This window comes from Panthera leo, chromosome F3, assembly GCF_018350215.1.
Source record: "Panthera leo isolate Ple1 chromosome F3, P.leo_Ple1_pat1.1, whole genome shotgun sequence".
Lineage (NCBI taxonomy): Eukaryota > Metazoa > Chordata > Mammalia > Carnivora > Felidae > Panthera > Panthera leo.
The window spans coordinates 9,800,098-9,821,404 of NC_056696.1; the positions used below are offsets into that span (position 1 = coordinate 9,800,098).

Below are 21,307 nucleotides of genomic sequence, written 5' to 3' on the forward strand. Positions count from 1 at the left end.
GTCTGCTAAAGGTTTATAAATTTTATCTTTTCCAAGAACAAGCTCCTGATTTCATTGAGCTGTTCTATTGTTGTTGTTGTTGTTTTACTTTCTTTTAATTTATTTCTACTCTAATCACCACTATTTCCTTCTTTCTACTGGTTTGGGTTTTGTTTGCTCTTTTTTAGCTCCTTTAGATGTAAGATTAGGTTGTTTGATATTTTTCTTGCTTCTTCAAGTGGGCATGTATTGCTCTAAACTTACCTCTTAGACCAGCTTTTGCCCCATTGTGTATTCATGTTCATTTGTTTTCATGTACTTTTTAACTTTTTCTTTTATTTCCTGGATGACCCATTCATTGTTTAGTAGCATGTTATTTAACCTCCATGTATTTGTGGTTTTTCCAGATTTTTTCTTGTGGTTCATTTCTACTTTCATATTGTTACGGTCAGAAAATATGCAATTTATGACTTCAATGTTTTTGAATTTGTGGAGACTTGTTTTGTGACCTAATATGTGATCTATTCTGGAGAATGTTCCATGTGCACTTGAAAAGAATGCATATTCTGCAGTTTTAGGATGGAATATTCTGAATATATCTGTTAGATCCAGTTGGTCCAAGATGTCTTTCAAAGCCACTGTTTCCTTACTGATTTTCTGTTTGAGTGATCTGTCCATTGTCGTAACTGGGGTGTTAATGTCCTCTACTATTATTGAACTACTATCAATTACTTCCTTTATGTTTGTCATTGGTTGCTCTATGTTATTTGGGTGCTATCATGTTGGGTGCATACATATTTACAATTGTTATTATTTTCTTGTTGTATTTTCCCCTTTATTATTACATATTGTCCTTCTTTTCTCTCCTGTTACAGTCTTTGTTTTAAAGTCTATTTTGTCCAGTAGAAGTATTGCTATCCTGGCTTTCTTTTCACTTCTATTTGCATGATAAGTACTTTTTTACCCCTTCATTTTCAATCTGTCTTTAGGTCTGAAATGGGTCTTGCTTTTTTACCATTCTGTCACCCTATGTCTTTTGATTAGAGTGTTTAGTCCTTTTATATTCAAAGTAATTATTGACAGATAATTTCAAAGTAGTCACTGGTAGATTTATTAATTTTCATATGAATATTTTTGGGTTGTGGAATGAATCATCTGAGTTTCCATTATTTCTTATGGGGAAATTTGTTTTGATATACAAGTGCTTTGGATTACAAGCATGTTTCTGGAATGAATTATGTTCACAAACAAAGGTTTTACTGTACTTTTAAGATGTGAATAACATTTAGTGGCACCTGGGTGGCTCAGTTGGTTAAGCATCTGATTTTGTCTCAGGTCATGATCTCGTGGTTTGTGAGTTCGAGGCCCACATTGGGCTCTGTGCTGACAGCTCAGAGTCTGCTCCAGATTCTGTCTCCCTCTCTCTCTCTGCCCCTCTCCTGCGCTCGCTCTCTCTCTCCCTCAAAAATAAACAAACACTAAAAAATAAAAAAAAAAAGATGTGATTAACATTTAAATCAGTAGACTTGGAGAAAGCAGGTTATCCTCCATACTGTGGATGGGCCTAATTCAATCAGTCCAAGGTCTTTAGAAAAGTGGCTACCCTAGTACGAAGACATTCTAGAATTCTGTCTCCAGAATGCTCTCAGACTCAAGGTTATAACATTAACTACTACCAGTAATTACCACTTTGTTATGAGCCAATTCCTTAATCTCTCTCTCTCTCTCTCTCTCCCTGCACACACATTCACGCACACACGCACACACACACACACACACACACACACCCCTGTCTGTTTTCTGGAAAACACTCACTAATACAGAGAGAAAAGAGAAAAGGGGAAAATCGAGGCAGAAAAGCCAAGATATTTGTGAGCTACTTTTCTATGCTTACTCACTCATGATTCTGAAATCTCCATTCTGAAAGTAAAAGTTTATGCACAGAAAGTTCCCAACTTCCTACTAAGGCTGTACTTTTTAATGTGGAAACTCAATAGTTTCCTATAATCAACTCTTACCTTTTTTCTTGAAACAGGTTCCTGCTATCTTCCTTTCTCTTGTACTTCCACAGTCCTAAATCTCATTCAAAGAAAGTGCTAAGCTATTCACAATAATTTGATACTTAACAGATTCATACAGAAACTAGAGTCCAAAAAATAAAACTCTGAAATTCAATCATATTCAGGTAAACTATTACTTTCTTTTTCTTTTATGCTTGAAAATAAAAACTGAGCTAATAATTGGTTCCTTGAGATAAAACCATACTAAGTATTTAATAAACTTATTCTGAAAAGAAATTTTTATATCAAAGGAAGTAATTTCTCACCATTTATGAGTCTCTGTCAGTGAATTCTCCTCTGCCTCTTGGTCAATTTTAGCTGCAAATGCAAAAATAGAAAAAGAAATGAGATAAATGATAGTTACACTATCTTAAGCAAAATACCATCCAAATAATATGAAATATATTTTAATTCATTACTAATTGTTAATTCTAATATATTCCTGAAAGTTTATTTTAAATCTATTAATATGATTAAGTAGATTACATTTAATTTTCTTTACCTATGTATCAACACATAAATATATGTAAATTAAAATTTTTAAATTCTAAATAATTCCCTTTTTTCTAAGTTAATTTCTTTAAGTCAGTCACATTAACCTGAGAAAACAAAACAGTGGCTAATTTCATAATCACATTAAATGTGTTTGTCACATTAATTTGTTTAAATTAGGATTTTAATGCCAATAATTACTTGAAAATAATTCTCTCAAGCAAAGGTAGAAAAACCAAGTCAAGAAACTAAATAGAAACGGTTGTGACCTTCTTGACTAGTGCTCTCCATACCAGACCACAAATGAACAGATACACAGATTATTTCTACAGAAGTACAGGATGAGATACTAATATGTTCTACTATTGAAAGTAGGGAGGCAATAGTGTACTCATTTATTTGCTAGCATTTTTGTCTAAACACAAATGGTAGACTGACAAACCCAAAGATCAAATTTGAGAAGGTGATTATATCATTATTTGAAATTATTTTAAAAAAACATAGGAACGTCATTACATAAAACATGTGTGGCAGTGACTTTTACATTTTTCGACCAGCAAGCATTATGTATTACTCTACATACACGCACACGCACACACACTGAACCTAAAGTTTAAAAAATACTCTTTGGGGCACCTGGGTGGCTCGGTCGGTTAAGCGTCCGACTTCGGCTCAGGTCATGATCTCGCGGTCCGTGAGTTCGAGCCCCGCGTCGGGCTCTGTGCTGACAGCTCAGAGCCTGGAGCCTGTTTCAGATTCTGTGTGTCTCTCTCTCTGACCCTCCCCCGTTCATGCTCTGTCTCTCTCTGTCTCAAAAGTAAATAAATGTTAAAAAAAAAATTTTTTTTTAAAGTAAAAAATAAAAAAAATAAAAAATACTCTTCATGTAATGCTAATATTTTTAGACTATTCTACTAGAATAGTGCAGTTTAGTGTAGTGTAGTGTAGTTTCAAAGTGTAGTTGTGACCCACTAAGTTGATTTCATGCATCACTAATGGTTGTCACACACACTTTGAAAATCACTAAGCGACAGGACAAAAAGTTAAAAAAAAATCAGTTAAAAAAAACCCCTAGAACTAGTGAAAGAAGTTGTCTTTTGGGTCACACTTGTGACCATCTGGAGAAATGAGGAGAAAAGTGGAGGAGGGCGAGTTGATTATAAAAAATTGGAACTGTGCATGAAATCAAACCCATGGTCACTTGAGAATTGTCAAAGTGTCTCTATCACTACTTAAAACACAATAATCCAGCTTGGGCTGGTTAATGTTTTACAACCTCAAGATAGTGTTTGTTCAAAGGTCTGTACAGTATCTTTAAAGCCATAATTCAGGGGCATGCTGCCACTCTTGGCCAAGATTGTCGAATTTAGCAGGGATCATTTGACCTGGCAGCAGAGAGCATTGTTTTCTCCTTTACATTTTTGTACTTTAGATTGTTTACATGAACTTACAGGTCAATTGTTAGCCATATTAAAAAGTAGAATACATGCTCCATGATTTTACTTTGAAAAGGCTCCAACATGAATACATTGTCTTATAAAATGTGCTCTGGGCTGCCTAGCTTAAAAACAGTGTGCTTCAAGAAGCCATTCTAGAACAATATAGTGTATAAGGGAAAACAAAAAAGTAGCACAATGCGTGCCATTTTCAGAAAGGACATTCTTCCAATTGCCCTCATATGTATATATTTTTTTCCTTTTTTTTTTTTAATTTTTTTTTCAACGTTTTTTTATTTATTTTTGGGACAGAGAGAGACAGAGCATGAACGGGGGAGGGGCAGAGAGAGAGGGAGACACAGAATCGGAAACAGGCTCCAGGCTCCGAGCCATCAGCCCAGAGCCTGATGCGGGGCTCGAACTCACGGACCGCGAGATCGTGACCTGGCTGAAGTCGGACGCTTAACCGACGGCGCCACCCAGGCGCCCCATTTTTTTCCTTTTTTAAAAAATACAGAGATTAAGATTGAGGTTGGAAGAAAATTTCTGGATTCTGTTAGAAGGATCAAGTAAACTTCTTATGAAATTTAAAACAGGCTGGAATGAGTGCTAGAGATCTGTGTTCTATTCCTGATTCTACCATTAAAATTAGCTACGTAATCTTAGGCAAACAGATTAATCTGTTGACATATATAAAATATTTAACATAGTGCCTCCAATAATTAGCAGGGACTAAATAAATGTTCTTTGAAAATGTTGGATTTTAAGCTCTTGAAATTTGTAAGGTGATATATAATTATCTTTAATTGAATACATCAAAAGCTATTTTATTAGGTTTCAACTTATATGAAGATAAAGAAAGCACATAGTTCCAGCTTTTCAAAAAGTATAAGCCCCTAAATTGTGGTGAGTAGAGTGAAGTGAGTTTCATATGTTCATAATGATTCCTTTTGATGTGTACTAAAACAGTTCTTGCTTCACTGCATGAGCAAGTTTGGCTTAAAAAAAAAAAAAAAAAAAACTCTAATTCAATGTGGCAAAAGATTGGATCTTACCAAGGGAACTAAACATAAAAACAGACCCTCCTCCCAAACCTAATAGCTGTATTACAATCATAAAACCAAATTGGAAGAGCGGAGAATACTTAAAAATGCTCTATTATCCATTATCTTTACATGATTTTGAAGCTAAGAGGATTTGTGTATTCAGAGTGTAATCAGCTTTGATAAACAGTCAAATGAGAGATCAAAGCAAGTGCATTAGAGTACACATTTCAACTCTTGATGTAGAGTCAACAATTCAGTGAACTAGACAGATTTTCCTTTGTATGGCAATCTTAGAAACAAAAACTTTCTGAAAAGTTGGGGTGTAATTCAGTTTTCTGGGAACAGTGAAACACCATTTTCCAACAAGCTGCTGGTATAAACACTCCATCAACATTTTGCTGTTGTGATTCTTTGAAACACACTTACGATGTTAACTTAGTGACACATGCAGGATTCTGTTTCTTTAGTTAATGAGTATGAAATCTACCAAAGTAAAATAAAATGTAATTAAGTTAGAGAAAATTAGGATATCTTTTAGCAGCAAAATAAGAATAACAGTGCCATTCATGTAGGAGGTATTCAAGCTAGTCCCATCCAGGGACCGAAATCCTAAAGACTGTGTTTTTCCATCTGAGTAGAAGCTTCTGACAGGCAGTGGCCATCTGTGTTATATAAAAAACTTTTCTAGTAAAAGCTGAAGGTGACATAGAAATAAGATTATTTTCTATAAACCATTTCAACATCTTATTGCTAATTATTTCATTCCCTGAGCTATATTTTCAAAAATATAAATACTGTTTTTAGTTCATTTCTAATGGCACTGATGGCTTTGTGACTAGTTTTGAATGCCAGTGTTACTTTTAGCACCAGTTTCCTATACATTTACAATATACATTGTATACATAACAATGTATATTACAATGTTGTAATATACATTACAACATAGTGTCAATTATCAATTAAGTATGCAAATTTTTCTTGATAAGAGTTATAAAAGGTTCCAGTTTTCTATTTAAAGGATGACTAAGTTTCCAATTCTTTGTTTTTAACTTTAAAAAACAATTGGTTTTGAGAGTGAAAGAGAGTGTGGCAGACAGAAAGGGAGACACAGAATTCGAAGCAGTCTGCAGGTTCTGAGCTGTCAGCACAGAGCCCGACGCGGGGCTCAAATTCATGAACTGTGAGATCATGACCTGAGCCGAAGTCAGATGCTCAACCGACTGAGCCACTCAGGGACCCCAAATTTTCCCATTCTTTATAGCAAATAGCTTATTTCTTTTTTTCATATGTCAAATGAGAATGGTGGCCTTCTAGTCATTCATGATAATGGTAACTACAGAAAAGTTTAAAAAAAGCATTAAAATAGGCAAACAGGTCCATGGCTTGGTTTAGAGTGACCTTCATATTGTCATCCAATCACCTGAGGCTCCCTGCACCTCTATTGCCAGGAAGCCTTGACCTCCTTTGATGGAGGAATTGGCGTGACTCCTAATGGACACCACCAACCCAGGGCACCCTTGGCCTCAGATCCCTAGGACATGCCCTCTCCCACATGGTGCATGAAAGAGTTACAGTTCCTTGGCAAGGTTCTTACCACTCAAACTCATTTTCATATCTCATCAGGGTCAGTGTTTCGGTTTAGGACATGACATTCAGAATCAGGCAGACCTATGCATGAATTCTATACCAGCCACTAAGTTGTGTTAGATTTTAATAACCTTACTAATCACATGGGTTTAGTAACTTTTCTTTATCCTTATAACAGGGTAATAATTTCCTTATTATGCATAAAATAATGCGTAAACCACCTGCTGCATAGGTAATAATTTTTCTGTCTTTCTTTTCCTCTCCACATTACCGTGACTGTATAAAAAAAAGAACTGGGATATGTTACTTTCAAAATGTAAAAATTTCTCCATTGGAGGAGCACCAAATATCTTCTTAATCCTTCTACATAGAACCCAGATTCAGAATGAGGCTTATATATTGCTAAAATAAGAGTGCCTCCTTATAACAATATAAAGTTATGGGCCAAGACATATCACAGGAGGCTCAAACACTTTTACAAAAAACAAAAAATAACTCTATATTTAATATCTTTTCTTGTTTTTTAATTTCTACTTAATTTGTATGTGTTGTTGTTTTCACAGGCTCCTAATACTTAGAGTATAAGCAGAGGCTAACAGTTTCTCAGTCCTTTTTGTGGAGGTACAGTAGTAAATAAAATTGCTGTATGGGGGAAAACAGTACCTTTTGTAAATTTAGGGAAAAACTACAGAAATCCAAAAGATAAGATATTTTCAAAGTTTGCAATATTCCTCTAAAGCATACATGTTTTACTCTAACATACTACGGGTAACCATTCCTATCTTGATGTCTGGGTTCCACAGCCAAGAAAATGTTCTGAGACTGGATGTACTGGGAACAGTTTAAAGTGGGGAGAAGAAAATCAGAATGGTGAAATAAAACAATCAATCCTGTACTGATACTAGAAGGAAGAAAAAGTACAATGCAGTTTAAGAAAGAAGGCAAAATAAAAAGTGGTTTGTACTGACACAATCTCCAGAGAATATTAGTAACTCACAGACCTAAAATCGAAACATGTAGAAATAAATGGACCTTATATGAGCTGATCAATCAACTGTGCACTTCAGGGGCAAACTTGGTATTAGACAGTCAGAAAACTATTGCAACTATTGTAGTGATGGTTTCCCCTTGCCCCCCCAAATCTCAAAAGCTAGAAATTTGTAATTTGAGGCAGACAAAGCTTGTGGTTAAAACCATGTAATAAAAGAAACACTGAACTTTTTAGGAGGCAGTCTTTATTTATTTAGTTGGTTAGTTTCACCTCCCCCCTCCTTATTTATTTTAAGGCTAGGGCATAAGATTACCTTTCAGGTCCAATTCTGCCAGAGACCATTGGCATGGACATTCCTATGTCCCTAAACATGAAACTACTTAAAAAAAAATGTTTCAATGATTCTGTTTGAGCACTTTGGCATTCAGTGATCTCTTCTCCAACAGCATTAATACTTCCTCCCCCAAATCTCTGCCTCCACAAATATTTTCTGGTGTTTGTTGTCCTACTAAGTTACTATTTTGACCCAGTGATTAGTGTCTGTAGTCACTTGTCTGGCTCCAGACTCTTTTGCAATGTTAAATATTTCTGCTGAACTTGTTCCAAATGACTCTGAGTAAGCAGAGGCACGGAACGGACGCCCTTTCTGATCTGGAGCTTTCATGAGGGAATACCACATATTCCCAGGTAATTGGAGACAGAGTTGCATTTGAGTAATATCAGATGGAAGGCAACTTAGAACCCTTTCATCTGCTTGTCTAGGCTCTAAATCTTTTTGCTATTTTTCCTTTTATTTAAAGTGTTAACTAGTTTTTGTTTATAATTAGCTATGAATGTGCATTTCAGTTGCTTTTAAGTGCAGCCAGTATGGGTTATTTTTTAGACAGATGCAGTGCCTTTCTTTTGAGTCATTTAAAGTTGTCATTTAATTGTAAATATATTACTTTGGTTTTGAGATTTTTGAGACACTGATCCTTTTGACAATGAGCTGAAAGTCAAGTAGATTTAGGCAGCTTATATAGGTCAGACAGTGAATGAATATCAGAACTTCTTTCCTCAGATAGCAAAGGAAATAACGAACTCTCAATGCCTTCCTTCCTTGATGTTGCAAATTGTTCTTAGGATAATAAAACAAATGCTGTGGAATACTCCTGAGAGGAAGAAAGCAAATATCTACAGAGTATAAAGTTACAACTTGGCCTTTGCAATAATTCACAGCCAACTTTGAGTTAATAGTGAGGGTTATTCCTACTTTGTGCATAAAAATACATACCATTTGTGTCCCTAGAAATATGAGTGTATAAATATAATGAATAGGTGATTGCTGTAAAAATTCAAGAAACAAACACACTATAGTAAATGATGTATAGTTCAAAAATTTGATATATGTGGCTTCTAGCCAAACCTAAAATATAAGAAAGCCGTGTGCTATTATCACCCAGTCTCATGTAGTTATTGAAGTGGTCCTTAGTGAAATTCCTTTCTAAATCTTCTTTTTAAACCCAAAGTGAAAACGACATGGGAAAGCATAATGTTCATGTATGAGTTTCACATTCTGTGAACAATACAGTATAAAAAGAGTTATTGACTTCCAACGGAAACATTGCTTATACCACCTAATTTCAAAAATAAAATTATAGACAAAGCCAACATAGCATTCTACCTATATTCTAAGTAAATCTCTCATAAGCTTTCAGTAATCAGCATTAAAAAAAGACACATCTGGGGCAAATTCTCTTTTTTTTTCTTTTTCAAGTAGCAAATACCCTGAAGAGGATGAATCAAGCATACCTTTTTACTAATTACAAGCTGAACTTAAATTAGGATCCTTCAGATAACACAAAAATTTCTATGAGCCTTTAACTAAAAATATGCAAATGCATGTCTCAAGACTGAGCTTTCCATATTAACTGCAATACCAATTAATTCTAATTTGTAAATTCAAAATACAAGACACAAAACCACTTAAACTAAAAAGGTGAAAACCAGAAAATCTTTATGTATTTTCTCTTCCTCCGAACTTTACTTGCCAACACAATGCACAAATTATGAATTACCATAGGAAGGCTAGGGCATTCCAATCTTAGAAACAAAAGTCACATGATTTAATGTTACAATATTTCAACCAAACTTTGAGCAACAGATACATTTTGAACACTTTGTTAGGGGCTAATAGGTGGACAACTATTAAGAAAATGTTAGACGAGGAGACAGACCCATTAATAATCATGCATATAAACATTACAGAGATAGTTCAATGGGAATGTTAATACAGATAATGGCATTACTATTCTAAGTATTTTTTTAAAGTTTATTTATTTGAGAGAGAGTGCACGTGAGGGGGGGAGACAGAGGTAGAGACAGAGGGGTAGAGAGAGGAAGAGACAGAATCTCAAGCAGGCTCCCCACTGACAGGGGGCTTGAATCCATGAAGTGAGATCATGACCTACGTCAAAATCAAGAGTCGGATGCTTAATCGATGGAGCACCTCTAATTCTTTGCATATAATAACCTACAATAATAAAGCCCTATAAGAAAAGCCCTACAATTATTCCCATTTTACAAGAAGGAAATTAGTGGCTAAATAACTTGTACAACATATAAGAAATGCTAAGAGAAAGAGACAGGATTCACATGCACACAGTCTGATCCCAGAGCCACACTGTCAATTCAGTCATGAGCAAAATTAAGTGAAACATTTACCTATTGAGAGAGACGTTAGTAAGGAAAACAGAGAGGCAAAATGCTGAGCTATGACAAATGACTGATGAACAAACATCAGTCAAATGAAAAAGCAGAGAACTAAAGAGGACACTTAAACAACAAACATCAAGAAAAAAGGTGCAAAGACATAAATGCCTCATAGTCCAGGATGTCAAGGAAGGAAGGATATAATGTAGAAAAGATGGGAAATATAATGAAAAATAATTGTCCAAAAAGCTGTAGATAGAAGCAAGTTCAGCCTCTTATGCTGTAATATCATAACAAATGAGGCAAAGGAGACTTTAACCTTATTCACTTTAAATCAATGGAAAGAGATGTCTACTTCTGGACTTAACAAGAACCAAACTTACCTCCTGCTGTAATCAACCAGAAAACTGGATAAAATATATGAAACAATAGTCTTCATATATTTGACAACTGGCAGCACGAAGCTCTCATCTATGAAAGAAGGTAGACAAACTAGCTGGACCCTAAAATCTTCCTGGATTTCTGTCTAAAGGCAATTTCCAGACTGTGGGCCCTGGAAGGAGAACCCAAATAAGCCAGTCAGTCTCCCTAAGTTGAGGAAGTACAGTTAGGAGTTTGGGAAGTCTGAAGTAGGTAAAAGTTAAGGGGCTGAGAGTCAGAGAGGAAACAGCCTTACAGAAAAGAAGGCCACAAAACTGTATTGAATCTCTTTGGTTTTTTGCTGAGTATTAGGTGGCACATGTATAGAGTGAAGCTCTATATGTCAAAGAAAGAATTCAGGAGCTACAAACTGAATAATTCCCAGAGCTCATACAGGACCTAGAGGTGTTCGAAATCTGGAGTTACAGTGGAGAACTGTTGTTGACCACCGGGGTCAGGACAGCTATTGGAGACCCCAGTGTGTGTGCAGGGGAGGTAGGGCAGGGTCACACCTTGTAGTAGGATTGAATTATCACTGGTGTGAAGGATACTCTAGACAAGCCTCAGCAAAGCATAAAAACATGCCTTAAAGGGCCAAACTGAGACACAAGTAATTTAAATTGTCCACACAAACAAAGCCAGATATTCCTTAAAATAATACACAAAATCCAGACAGTCAATGACCATAACAATGCCTAGGATATAATAAAAAATTACTAGACCAAGTATCAGAAAATGTGATCAATTACCAGAAGATAAATCAGTCAATAGAAACAGAACCAGGAATGTCAAGAGAGGAACTAGCAAATAAAACTAAAGCATTAAAATTAAAGTAGCTATTATAACTATGCTCAAATATTAAAAGAAAAACATCAACATAGGAGAAAAATGGATGTATCAGTCTGTTCAGACTGCTGCAACAGACTGGAAGCTTAAACAACATTCATTTGTCACAGTTCTGGAGGCTGGAAGTCTGAGACCAGAGTGCCAACACAATAGGTTTCCAGGGAGAGCCTTCTTACTGGTTTACAGACAAACAACTTCTTGCTGCAGTTTCACATGGTGCAGAACAGAGAAAGAAGCAAACTCCTTCATGTCTTTTCCTATAAGGGCATTAGTCCTATTTATGAGGACTCTACCTTCATGAACATAATCACTTCTTAAAACCCCACCTCTTAATACCAACACATTGAGTTCCAATATATGAATTTTGGAGGACACAAATATCTAGTATATAATAATTAAAGATACAAAAGAAAGAACCAAGTGGAACTTGTAGAGAGAAAAATACAGTATCTGAAATGAAAAATTCAATTGAATTAAAAATGAAAATTCACTTAAAATGAAAATGACATGAGATCAGATATTTCAGAAGTGAAGAACAATGAACTTGAAATCATAACAACAGAATCTATTCCAACTGAAGCATATAGAAGAAAAGATTGAAAAAACTAACCAAGACTTAAGAACCTTGGGACAACAGTAGATAGTATAGCATATGTGAAATGGGGATAGTGGAAGAAAAGGAGAGAGCCAGGGCAGAAAAGTAACTAAATGTGTAATGGCCAAATGTTTTACAAATCTGATAAAAACTATAAATTTCCAGATATAAGAGGTCAGTTGACTGCAAGCAATAAAAATATACATATACAAAAATGCACATTAATATGTAAATCCTAAAAATCAACAATAAACACAGAAGGTTAAAACAGCCACAAGTGGGAGAAAATACATTTTATATCAAGGAACAAAAATTAAAATTATTAAAGACTTTATGCGAGGCAGAATAATGGCTTTCCAAAGATTTTAATCTTTCCATTTTAATCTTCACAGTCTATGAATATGTTATGTTACATGTCAAGGGTGAATTGCATTTGCAGATGGAATTAATGTCAATACTGAGAAAAGTCATCCTGTATTATCTAGATTGGCCCAAAGTAATCACAAAGCACTTAGAAATGAAAGAGAGAGGGAAGAAAGTCAGTGTCAAAGCGATACAGCATGAAAAAATTTTACCAGACATTCCTGACTTTAAAGATGCAAGGAAAGCCAGAGTCAAGGAATAGGGGAAACCACCAGAATTTTAAAAACACAAGGAAGGGGCGCCTGGGTGGCTCAGTCGGTTAAGTGGCCAAATTCAGCTCAGGTCATGATCTCATGGTTTATGAGTTCAAGACCCATGTCGGGCCCTGTGCTGACAGCTTGGAGCCTGGAGCCTGCTTCGGATTCTGTGTCCCCTTCTCTCTCTGTTCCTCCCCTGCTTTCACTCTGTATTTCTCTCAAAAATAAATAAAAATTTAAAAATTTAAAAAAAATTTTGAAAAAGACAAGGAACTAGATTCTACCTTAGAGTCTCCAGAAGGACCAAAGTTCTGCTGACACCATAATTTTAACCCAAAAGATCTGTTTGGATTTATGATCTCCAGAAACATAAATTTGTGTTGTTTTAAGTCAACAAAGTTGTGGTAATTTTTTATAGCAACTATGGGAAACTAATATAAATTTCTCATCAGAAATTATGCAAGCAGAAGACAAGAGAAAAATATCCTGATGTGTGGCAAGAAACAAACAAAAACAAAAACAAAAAATCCTATTAATCTACAATTCTATATCCACTGAAAATATTTATCAAATATGGGGAAAAATAAACAAATAAATAAATAAATAAATAAAATAAACAAACAAATAAAAAAATTGTCAAGCAATCAAATGCTAAAAGGTTTGGCACTGGCAGACCTACAGAATAAGAAATGTTAAAGGAAGTTATTCAGTTAGAAGGAAAATGACACCAGATGGAAATTTTGATGTATACAAATGACTGAAAAGAACTAGAAATGCTAAATATGGGGAAGAATATGAGATATTTTTTCATTTATACATTTCTTTGAAAGACAATTGACTGTTAAAAGTAAAAGTACAAACAATATATTGTTTCAGTTATGATTGATATGAAAGTAAAAATATGGCAACAGCAACACAAAGAATAGGAGGGACAATGGAAATATACTGCTTAAAGCTCTCAGATTATATTTCAAATTGAATAAAATTATATGAAGGTACACTGATAAATTAAAGAGGTATAATGTAAACCCTAGAAAAAACAGTAAAAAGAGAAAACAAAAAGATAAAGCTAATAAGCCAATGATAGAAATAAAATGAAATATCCAACTAATCCTTAAGAAGGCAGGGAAAGAGATAAAAAGGAAAACAACATGACAGACAAAAGACAAATATAAAGACAGTGAATGAAATGCAACCATATAGATTGTTATATTAAATGTAAGTGGCCTAAATACTTGATTAAAATGTGAGGGTTTTCAAATTGACTAGAAAAGTTTTAGCTACATGCACTCTCAAAAAATCCCACCTAAAATATTAATATACACTTAAGTTAAAAGTAAAAAGAAGAAATAGAAAAAGGTGCATCACATAAGCACTAATCACAATAAAGCTAATTAATCAAGCTACTCTTTAAAATTAAAGAATACAGGGGTGCCTGGGTGGCTCAGTCAGGTAAATGTCTGACTTCGGCTCAGGTCATGATCTCGCAGTCTGTGAGTTTGAGCCCCATGTCGGGCTCTGTGCTGACAGCTCGGAGCCTGGAGCCTGCTTCAGATTCTGTGTCTCCCTCTCTCTTTGCCCCTCCCCCACTCACACTCTGTGTCTGTCTCTCTCTCAAAAATAAATAAATATTTTTGAAAAAATTAAAATTAAAGAGTTCAGTTAAAGACCCAAGAATTATGCCTCAGACAAGACTCCAAGAAGTCATTACCACCCTACTAGATTTGGCACATGAGGTGAAACCATTTGCCATCTGGGTTAGATGATTTCTCTATGGATCTACGGATCATGGACCTATGCCTCACAAGTGTTACTCACCTTCAGAGTAGATGTAGATGATCAGAGACATCCCTTAATTCTAACGCCCCTAACAGTCCTAATGCCCAAATAATATAAAAAAGATCTGTCAAGCAGAAAATTAACAGACTGACAGATTTTAAACATTAACCAGAAAGCTTTGCAATTCTTAATGGTTAAATTTATTAAGTTAGGAGTATTTCCCTTTGAATCAACATGTTGTTATTTCCTAAGTAATTACAGAAAAAGATCCTTTGGTTTTATTATACCAGAATTGCTCTAATTTACAATTTTAAAAGTTGTAGTCATAAATTCAATTTCTAGTTGACTTTTCTTCAACAAAACCCCAAAAAACTATAAAGTGTTGTATCATCCATTAAGGAATGCATTTGGGGTTCTGCTATAAGAACATAACAATTGTTTAGGATTCTCACAGTGGATCCTATCCAAGTACCCAGGACCTAAGGAAGGAAAGCTGAGGTTTAATCATGAAAAATATGCAGTTAATAGTTTATGACATAATACTGAGGGCAAACAGGGAATATTTTAACAAAATAGTTCAGATATTTGACATATTTTAAAATATATTAGATATAATTTAAATATATTTAAATTGTAATGAGCATTCATATACCTTTTAATCATGATACTAAGCATAATTCAATCTTTTCCAGAAGACTCTAGGTTATTATGAGTTTCCCTGGTGATTATACTACAATAGAATGAAAGTAACAGGAAAAAATGGACCTCTTAGGAAGGGCATAGCAAAACAGAAGCAAGAAATTATTTTGAGCTAGGATAGGGTTAAAGCAAGGAAGCTGACATGTTGAGAAAATCCACAGGACTTAGTCATGCTTAGAAAAGAGAAGCAAGGTTGGGAGGAACAATGGGAAAAGGAGGCATCTAGGAAAAGACCAGGGGCACCTGGGTGGCTCAGTTGGTAAAGCATCCAACTCTTGGTTTTGGCTCAGGTCATGATCTATGGTTCATGCTGATAGCATGTGCCAGCACTATGCTGCTGGCATGGTGCCTGCTTGGAATTCTCTCTCTCCCCCTCTCTCTGCCCCTCCTGCATGCATGTGTCCATGAGCATTCTCTCTCTCTCTCTCTCTCTCTCTCTCTCTCTGTCTCTCCCTCCCTCTCTCAAAATAAATAAACATGAAAAAACTTTTTTTAAAGTAGTCTATTAAAAACAATACAATAAGGCCAATATTGCTTTTGTCCCAGAAGTTCAACATTTAGGAATATACTGTACACATAAGCAGTATGAGAAATGTACACATTAATTCTCTATAATTTTTCTCCTTTAAAAGAAATGTTATAGGAAAGAAGGTTTGTGAATAAAGAAATGAGAAAGTCAGTGGTGTGTTTTTCCAATGGAATACTATAAACTCATTAAGAATGTACTGATACGAAATTATCTCAAAGATATTTTAATTGAAAAAATTCAAGATAACATCGAGGGGGAAGATGGCCGTGTAGGACGACACTGGGCTCACCGCCTCTTGCTGATCACTTACTCCACCCACATCTGCCTAAATAACCCAGAAAACCACCAGAAGACTAGCAAAATGGACTCTCTGGAGCCAAGCGTAGGCAAGAGGCCCACGGAAGAGGACCCCAGCTAATATGCCAGATCCCATCGAAGCAGCACCACAAGCCTGGCAGTGTGCAAGTAGCCCAGACAGGGACCACACCACTGCACAGTGAGTCCTGCCTCTGGGAGAGGGGAAGATAAGGTACACACCAGCCTGACTGTGGCCCCAGCAGTGGGCTGGGGGCAGACATCAGGTCTGACTGCAGCCCCGTCCACAAACACAAGTTATTCCAGACAGCACAGAGGAAGAGCCCTGCAGCTCTGCACCACTCCAGGGACTATCCAAAATTACAAAACGGAAGAATTCTCCTCAAAAGAAACTCCATGAAGTAGCGAAAGCTAACAAACTGATCAAAAACGATTTAAGCAATATAACAGAAAATGAATTTAAAATAATAGTCATAAAATTAATTGCTGGGCTTGAAAAAAGAATAGAGGAGAGCAGAGAATCTATTGCTACAGAGATCAAGAGACTAAGAAACAGGACGAGCTAAAAATGCTATAAATGAACTGCAAAATAAAATGGAGGTAACCACAGCTCAGATTGAAGAGGCAGAGGAGAGAATAGGTGAATTAGAAGATAAAATTATGGAAAAAGAGGAAGCTGAGAAAAAGATAAAAAAAATCCAGGAGTATGCGGGAAGAATTAGAGAACTAAGTGACACAATTAAACACAATAATATATGCATAATTGGGATTCCAGAGGAGGAAGAGAGAGAGAAAGGTGCTGAAGGTGTACTTGAAGAAATCATAGCTGAGAACTTCCCTGTTCTGGGGAAGGAAAAAGGCATTGAAATCCAAGAGGCACAGAGAACTCCCTTCAGACGTAACTTGAATCGATCTTCTGCACAACATATCATAGTGAAACTGGCAAATACAAGGATAAAGAGAAAATTCTGAAAGAAGCTAGGGATAAACACGCTCTAATATATAAAGGGAGACCGATAAGACTAGTGACGGATCTATCTACTGAAACTTGACAGGCCAGAAAGGAATGGCAGGAAATCTTCAATGTGACGAACAGGACAAATATGCAGCCAAGAATACTTTATCCAGCAAGTCTGTCATTTAGAATAGAAGGAGAGATAAAGGTCTTCCCAAACAAACAAAAACTGAAGGAATTCATCACCACTAAACCAGCCCTACAAGAGATCCTAAGGGGGATTCTGTGAGACAAAGTGCCAGAGACATCACTATAAGCATGAAACCTAGAGGCATCACAATAACTCTAAACCCATATCTTTCTATAACACTGAATGTAAATGGACTAAATGCTCCAACCAAAAGACATAGGGTATTAGAATGGGTAAAAAAACAAGACCCATCCATTTGCTGTCTACAACAGACTCATTTTATTTTATTTTATTTTATTTTATTTTATTTTATTTTATTTTTTATCATGAAGAAACAAAGTGTAATTTATTTTTTTTCAATATATGAAATTTATTGTCAAATTGGTTTCCATACAACACCCAGTGCTCATCCCAAAAGGTGCCCTCCTCAATACCCATCACCCACCCTCCTCTCCCTCCCACCCCAAATCAACGCTCAGTTTGTTCTCAGTTTTTAAGAGTCTCTTATGCTTTGGTTCTCTCCCACTCTAACCTCTTTTTTTTTTTTTCCTTCCCCTCTTCCATGGGTTTCTGTTAAGTTTCTCAGTATCCACATAAGAGTGAAAACATATGGTATCTATCTTTCTCTGTATGGCTTATTTCACTTAGCATCACACTCTCCAGTTCCATCCACGTACAACAGACTCATTTTAGACCTGAGGACACCTTCAGATTGAGAGTGAGGGGGTAGAGAACTATTTATCATGCTACTGGAAGTCAAAAGAAAGCTGGAGTAACCATACTTATATCAGACAAACTAAATTTAAATTAAAGGCTGTAACAAAAGAGGAAGAAGGGCATTATATAATAATTACAGGGTCTATCCATCAGGAAGAGCTAACAATTATAAATGTCTATGCACAGAATGCGGAAGCCTCCAAATATATAAAACAATTACTCACAAACACAAGCAAACTTATTGATAAGAATGTGGTAATTGCAGGGGACTTTAATACTCCACTTACAACAATGGATAGATCATCTAGACACACGGTCAATAAAGAAACAAGGGCCCTCAAACTGAGGGTTGATGGGGGGTGGGAGGGAGGGGAGGGTGGGTGATGGGTATTGAGGAGGGCACCTTTTGGGATGAGCACTGGGTGTTGTATGGAAACCAATTTGACAATAAATTTCATATATTAAAAAAAAAAAGAAAGAAAGAAAAAAAGAAACAAGGGCCCTGAATGATACATTGGACTAGATGGACTTGACAGATATATTTAGAAATCTGCATCCCAAAGCAACAGAATATACTTTCTTCTCCAGTGCACATGGAACATTCTCCAAGATAGATCGCGTACTGGGTCACAAAACAGCCCTTCGTAAGTATACAAGAATTGAGATCATACCATGCATACTTTCAGACCACAATGCTATGAAGCTTTAAGTCAACCACAGGAAAAAGTCTGGAAAACCTCCAAAAGCATGGAAGTTAAAGAACACCCTATTAAATAATGAATGGGTCAACCAGGCAATTAGAGAAGAAATTCAGATATGGAAAAAAATGAAAATGAAAATACAACTTTCCAAATGCTTTGGGATGCAGTGAAGGCAGTCCTGAGAGGAAAATACATTGCAATCCAGGCCTATCTCAAGAAACAAGAAAAATCCCAAATACAAAATCTAACAGCACACCTAAAGGAAATAGAAGCAGAACAGCAAAGACACCCCAAACCCAGCAGAAGAAGAGAAATAATGAAGATCAGAGCAGAAATAAACAATATAGAATCTAAAAAAACTGTAGAGCAGATCAATGAAACCAAGAGTTGGTTTTTTGAAAAACTAAACAAAATTGATAAACCTCTAGTTAGGCTTCTCAAGAAGAAAAGGGAGATGACCCAAATAGATAAAATCATGAATGAAAATGGAATTATTACAACCAATCCGTCAGAAATACAAGCAATTATCAGGGAATACTATAAAAAATTATATGCCAACAAACTGGACAACCAGGAAGAAATGGACAAGTTCCTAAACACCCACACACTTCTAAAACTCAAACAGGAAGAAATAGAAAATTTGAACAGACCCATAACTAGTCATGAAATTGAATCAGTTATCAAAAATCTCCCAACAAATAAGAGTCCAGGACCAGATGGCTTCCCTGGGGAATTCTACCAGACATATAAAGCAAAGATAATACCTTTCATTCTCAAGTTGTTCCAAAAAATAGAAAGGGAAGGAAAACTTCCAGACTCATTCTATGAAGCCAGCATTACTTTGATTTCTAAACCAGACAGAGACCCAGTAATAAAAGAGAACTACAGGCCAATATCCCTGATGAATATGGATGCAAAAATTCTCAATAAGATACTAGCAAATCGAATTCAACAGCATATAAAAAGAATTATTCACCATGATCAAGTGGGATTCATTCCTGGGATGCAGGGCTGGTTCAACATTCGCAAATCAATCAGTGTGATACATCACATTAATAAAAGAAAAGATAAGAACCATATGATCCTGTCAATCGATGCAGAAAAAGCATTTGACAAAATTCAGCATCCTTTCTTAATAAAAACCCTCGAGAAAGTCGGGATAGAAGGAACATAACATCATAAAAGCCATTTATGAAAAACCCACAGCTAATATCATCCTCAATGGGGAAAAACTGAAAGCTTTCTCCCTGAGATCAGGAACACGACAGGGATGCCCACTCTCACCGCTGTTGTTTAACATAGTGTTGGAAGTGCTAGCCATCAGCAATCAGACAACAAAAGGAAATCAAAGGCATCAAAATTGGCAAAGATGAAGTCAAGCTTTCACTTTTTGCAGATGACATGATATTATACATGGAAAATCTGGTAGACTCCACCAAAAGTCTGCTAGAACTGATACATGAATTCAGCAAAGTTGCAGGATACAAAATCAATGTACATAAATCATTTGCAGTCTTATACACTAATAATGAAGCAACAGAAAGACAAATAAAGAAACTGATCCCATTCACAATTGCACCAAGAAGTATAAAATACCTAGGAATAAACCTAACCAAAGATGTAAAAGATCTGTATGCTGAAAACTATAGAAAGCTTATGAAGGGAACTGAAGAAGATATAAAGAAATGGAAAAACATTCCATGCTCATGGATTGGAAGAATAAATATTGTTAAAATGTCTATACTACCCAAAGCTATCTACACATTCAATGCAATCCCAATCAACATTGCACTAGCATTCTTCTCGAAGCTAGAACAAGCAATCCTAAAATTTGTATGGAACCACAAAAGACACTGAATAGCCCAAGTAATTTTGAAGAAGACCAAATTAGGAGGCATCACAATCCCAGACTTTAGCCTCTACTACTAAGCTGTAATAATCAAGACAACATGGTATTGGCACAAAAACAGACACATAGACCAATGGAATAGAATAGAAATCCCAGAACTAGACCCACAAAAGTATGGCCAACTAATCTTTGACAAAGCAGGAAAGTATATCCATTGGAAAAAAAGACAGTCTCTTTAACAAATGGTGTTGGGAGAACTGGACAGCAACAGGCAGGATGAAACTGGACCACTTTCTTACACCATTCACAAAAACAAACTCAAAATGGATAAAGGACCTGAATGTGAGACAGGAAACCACCAAAACCCTAGAGAAGAAAGCAGGAAAAGACCTCTCTGACTTCAGCTGCAACAATTTCTTACTTGACACATCCCCAAAGGCAAGGAAATTAAAAGCAAAAATGAACTATTGGGACCTCATGATGGTAAAAAGCTTCTGCACAGCAAAGGAAACAATCAACAAAACTAAAAGGCAACCAACGGAATGGGAAAAGATATTTGCAAATGACATATCAGATAAAGGGCTAGTATCCAAAATCTATAAAGGGCTCACCAAACTCCACACCTGAAAAACAAATAATCTAATGAAGAAATGGGCAGAAGACATGAATAGACACTTCTCTAAAGAAGACATCCAGATGGCCAACAGGCACATGAAAAGATACTCAACGTCACTCCTCATCAGGGAAATGCAAATCAAAACCACACTCAGATATCACCTCACGCCAGTCAGAGTGGCCAAAATGAACAAA

At 35.9% G+C, this 21,307-nt stretch overlaps 1 protein-coding gene across 2 annotated transcripts in view; it reads right to left on the reverse strand.

Moving 5' to 3' along the window:
- FMN2 (formin 2) overlaps positions 1-21,307 on the reverse strand; it is a 381,203-nt gene that overhangs the window by 70,500 nt on the left and 289,396 nt on the right. For both annotated transcript variants that reach the window (XM_042925783.1, XM_042925782.1), the window contains one exon: positions 2,306-2,357. In XM_042925783.1, the coding sequence (XP_042781717.1) occupies positions 2,306-2,357 (52 nt within the window). The remainder of the gene's footprint in view (positions 1-2,305; positions 2,358-21,307) is intronic.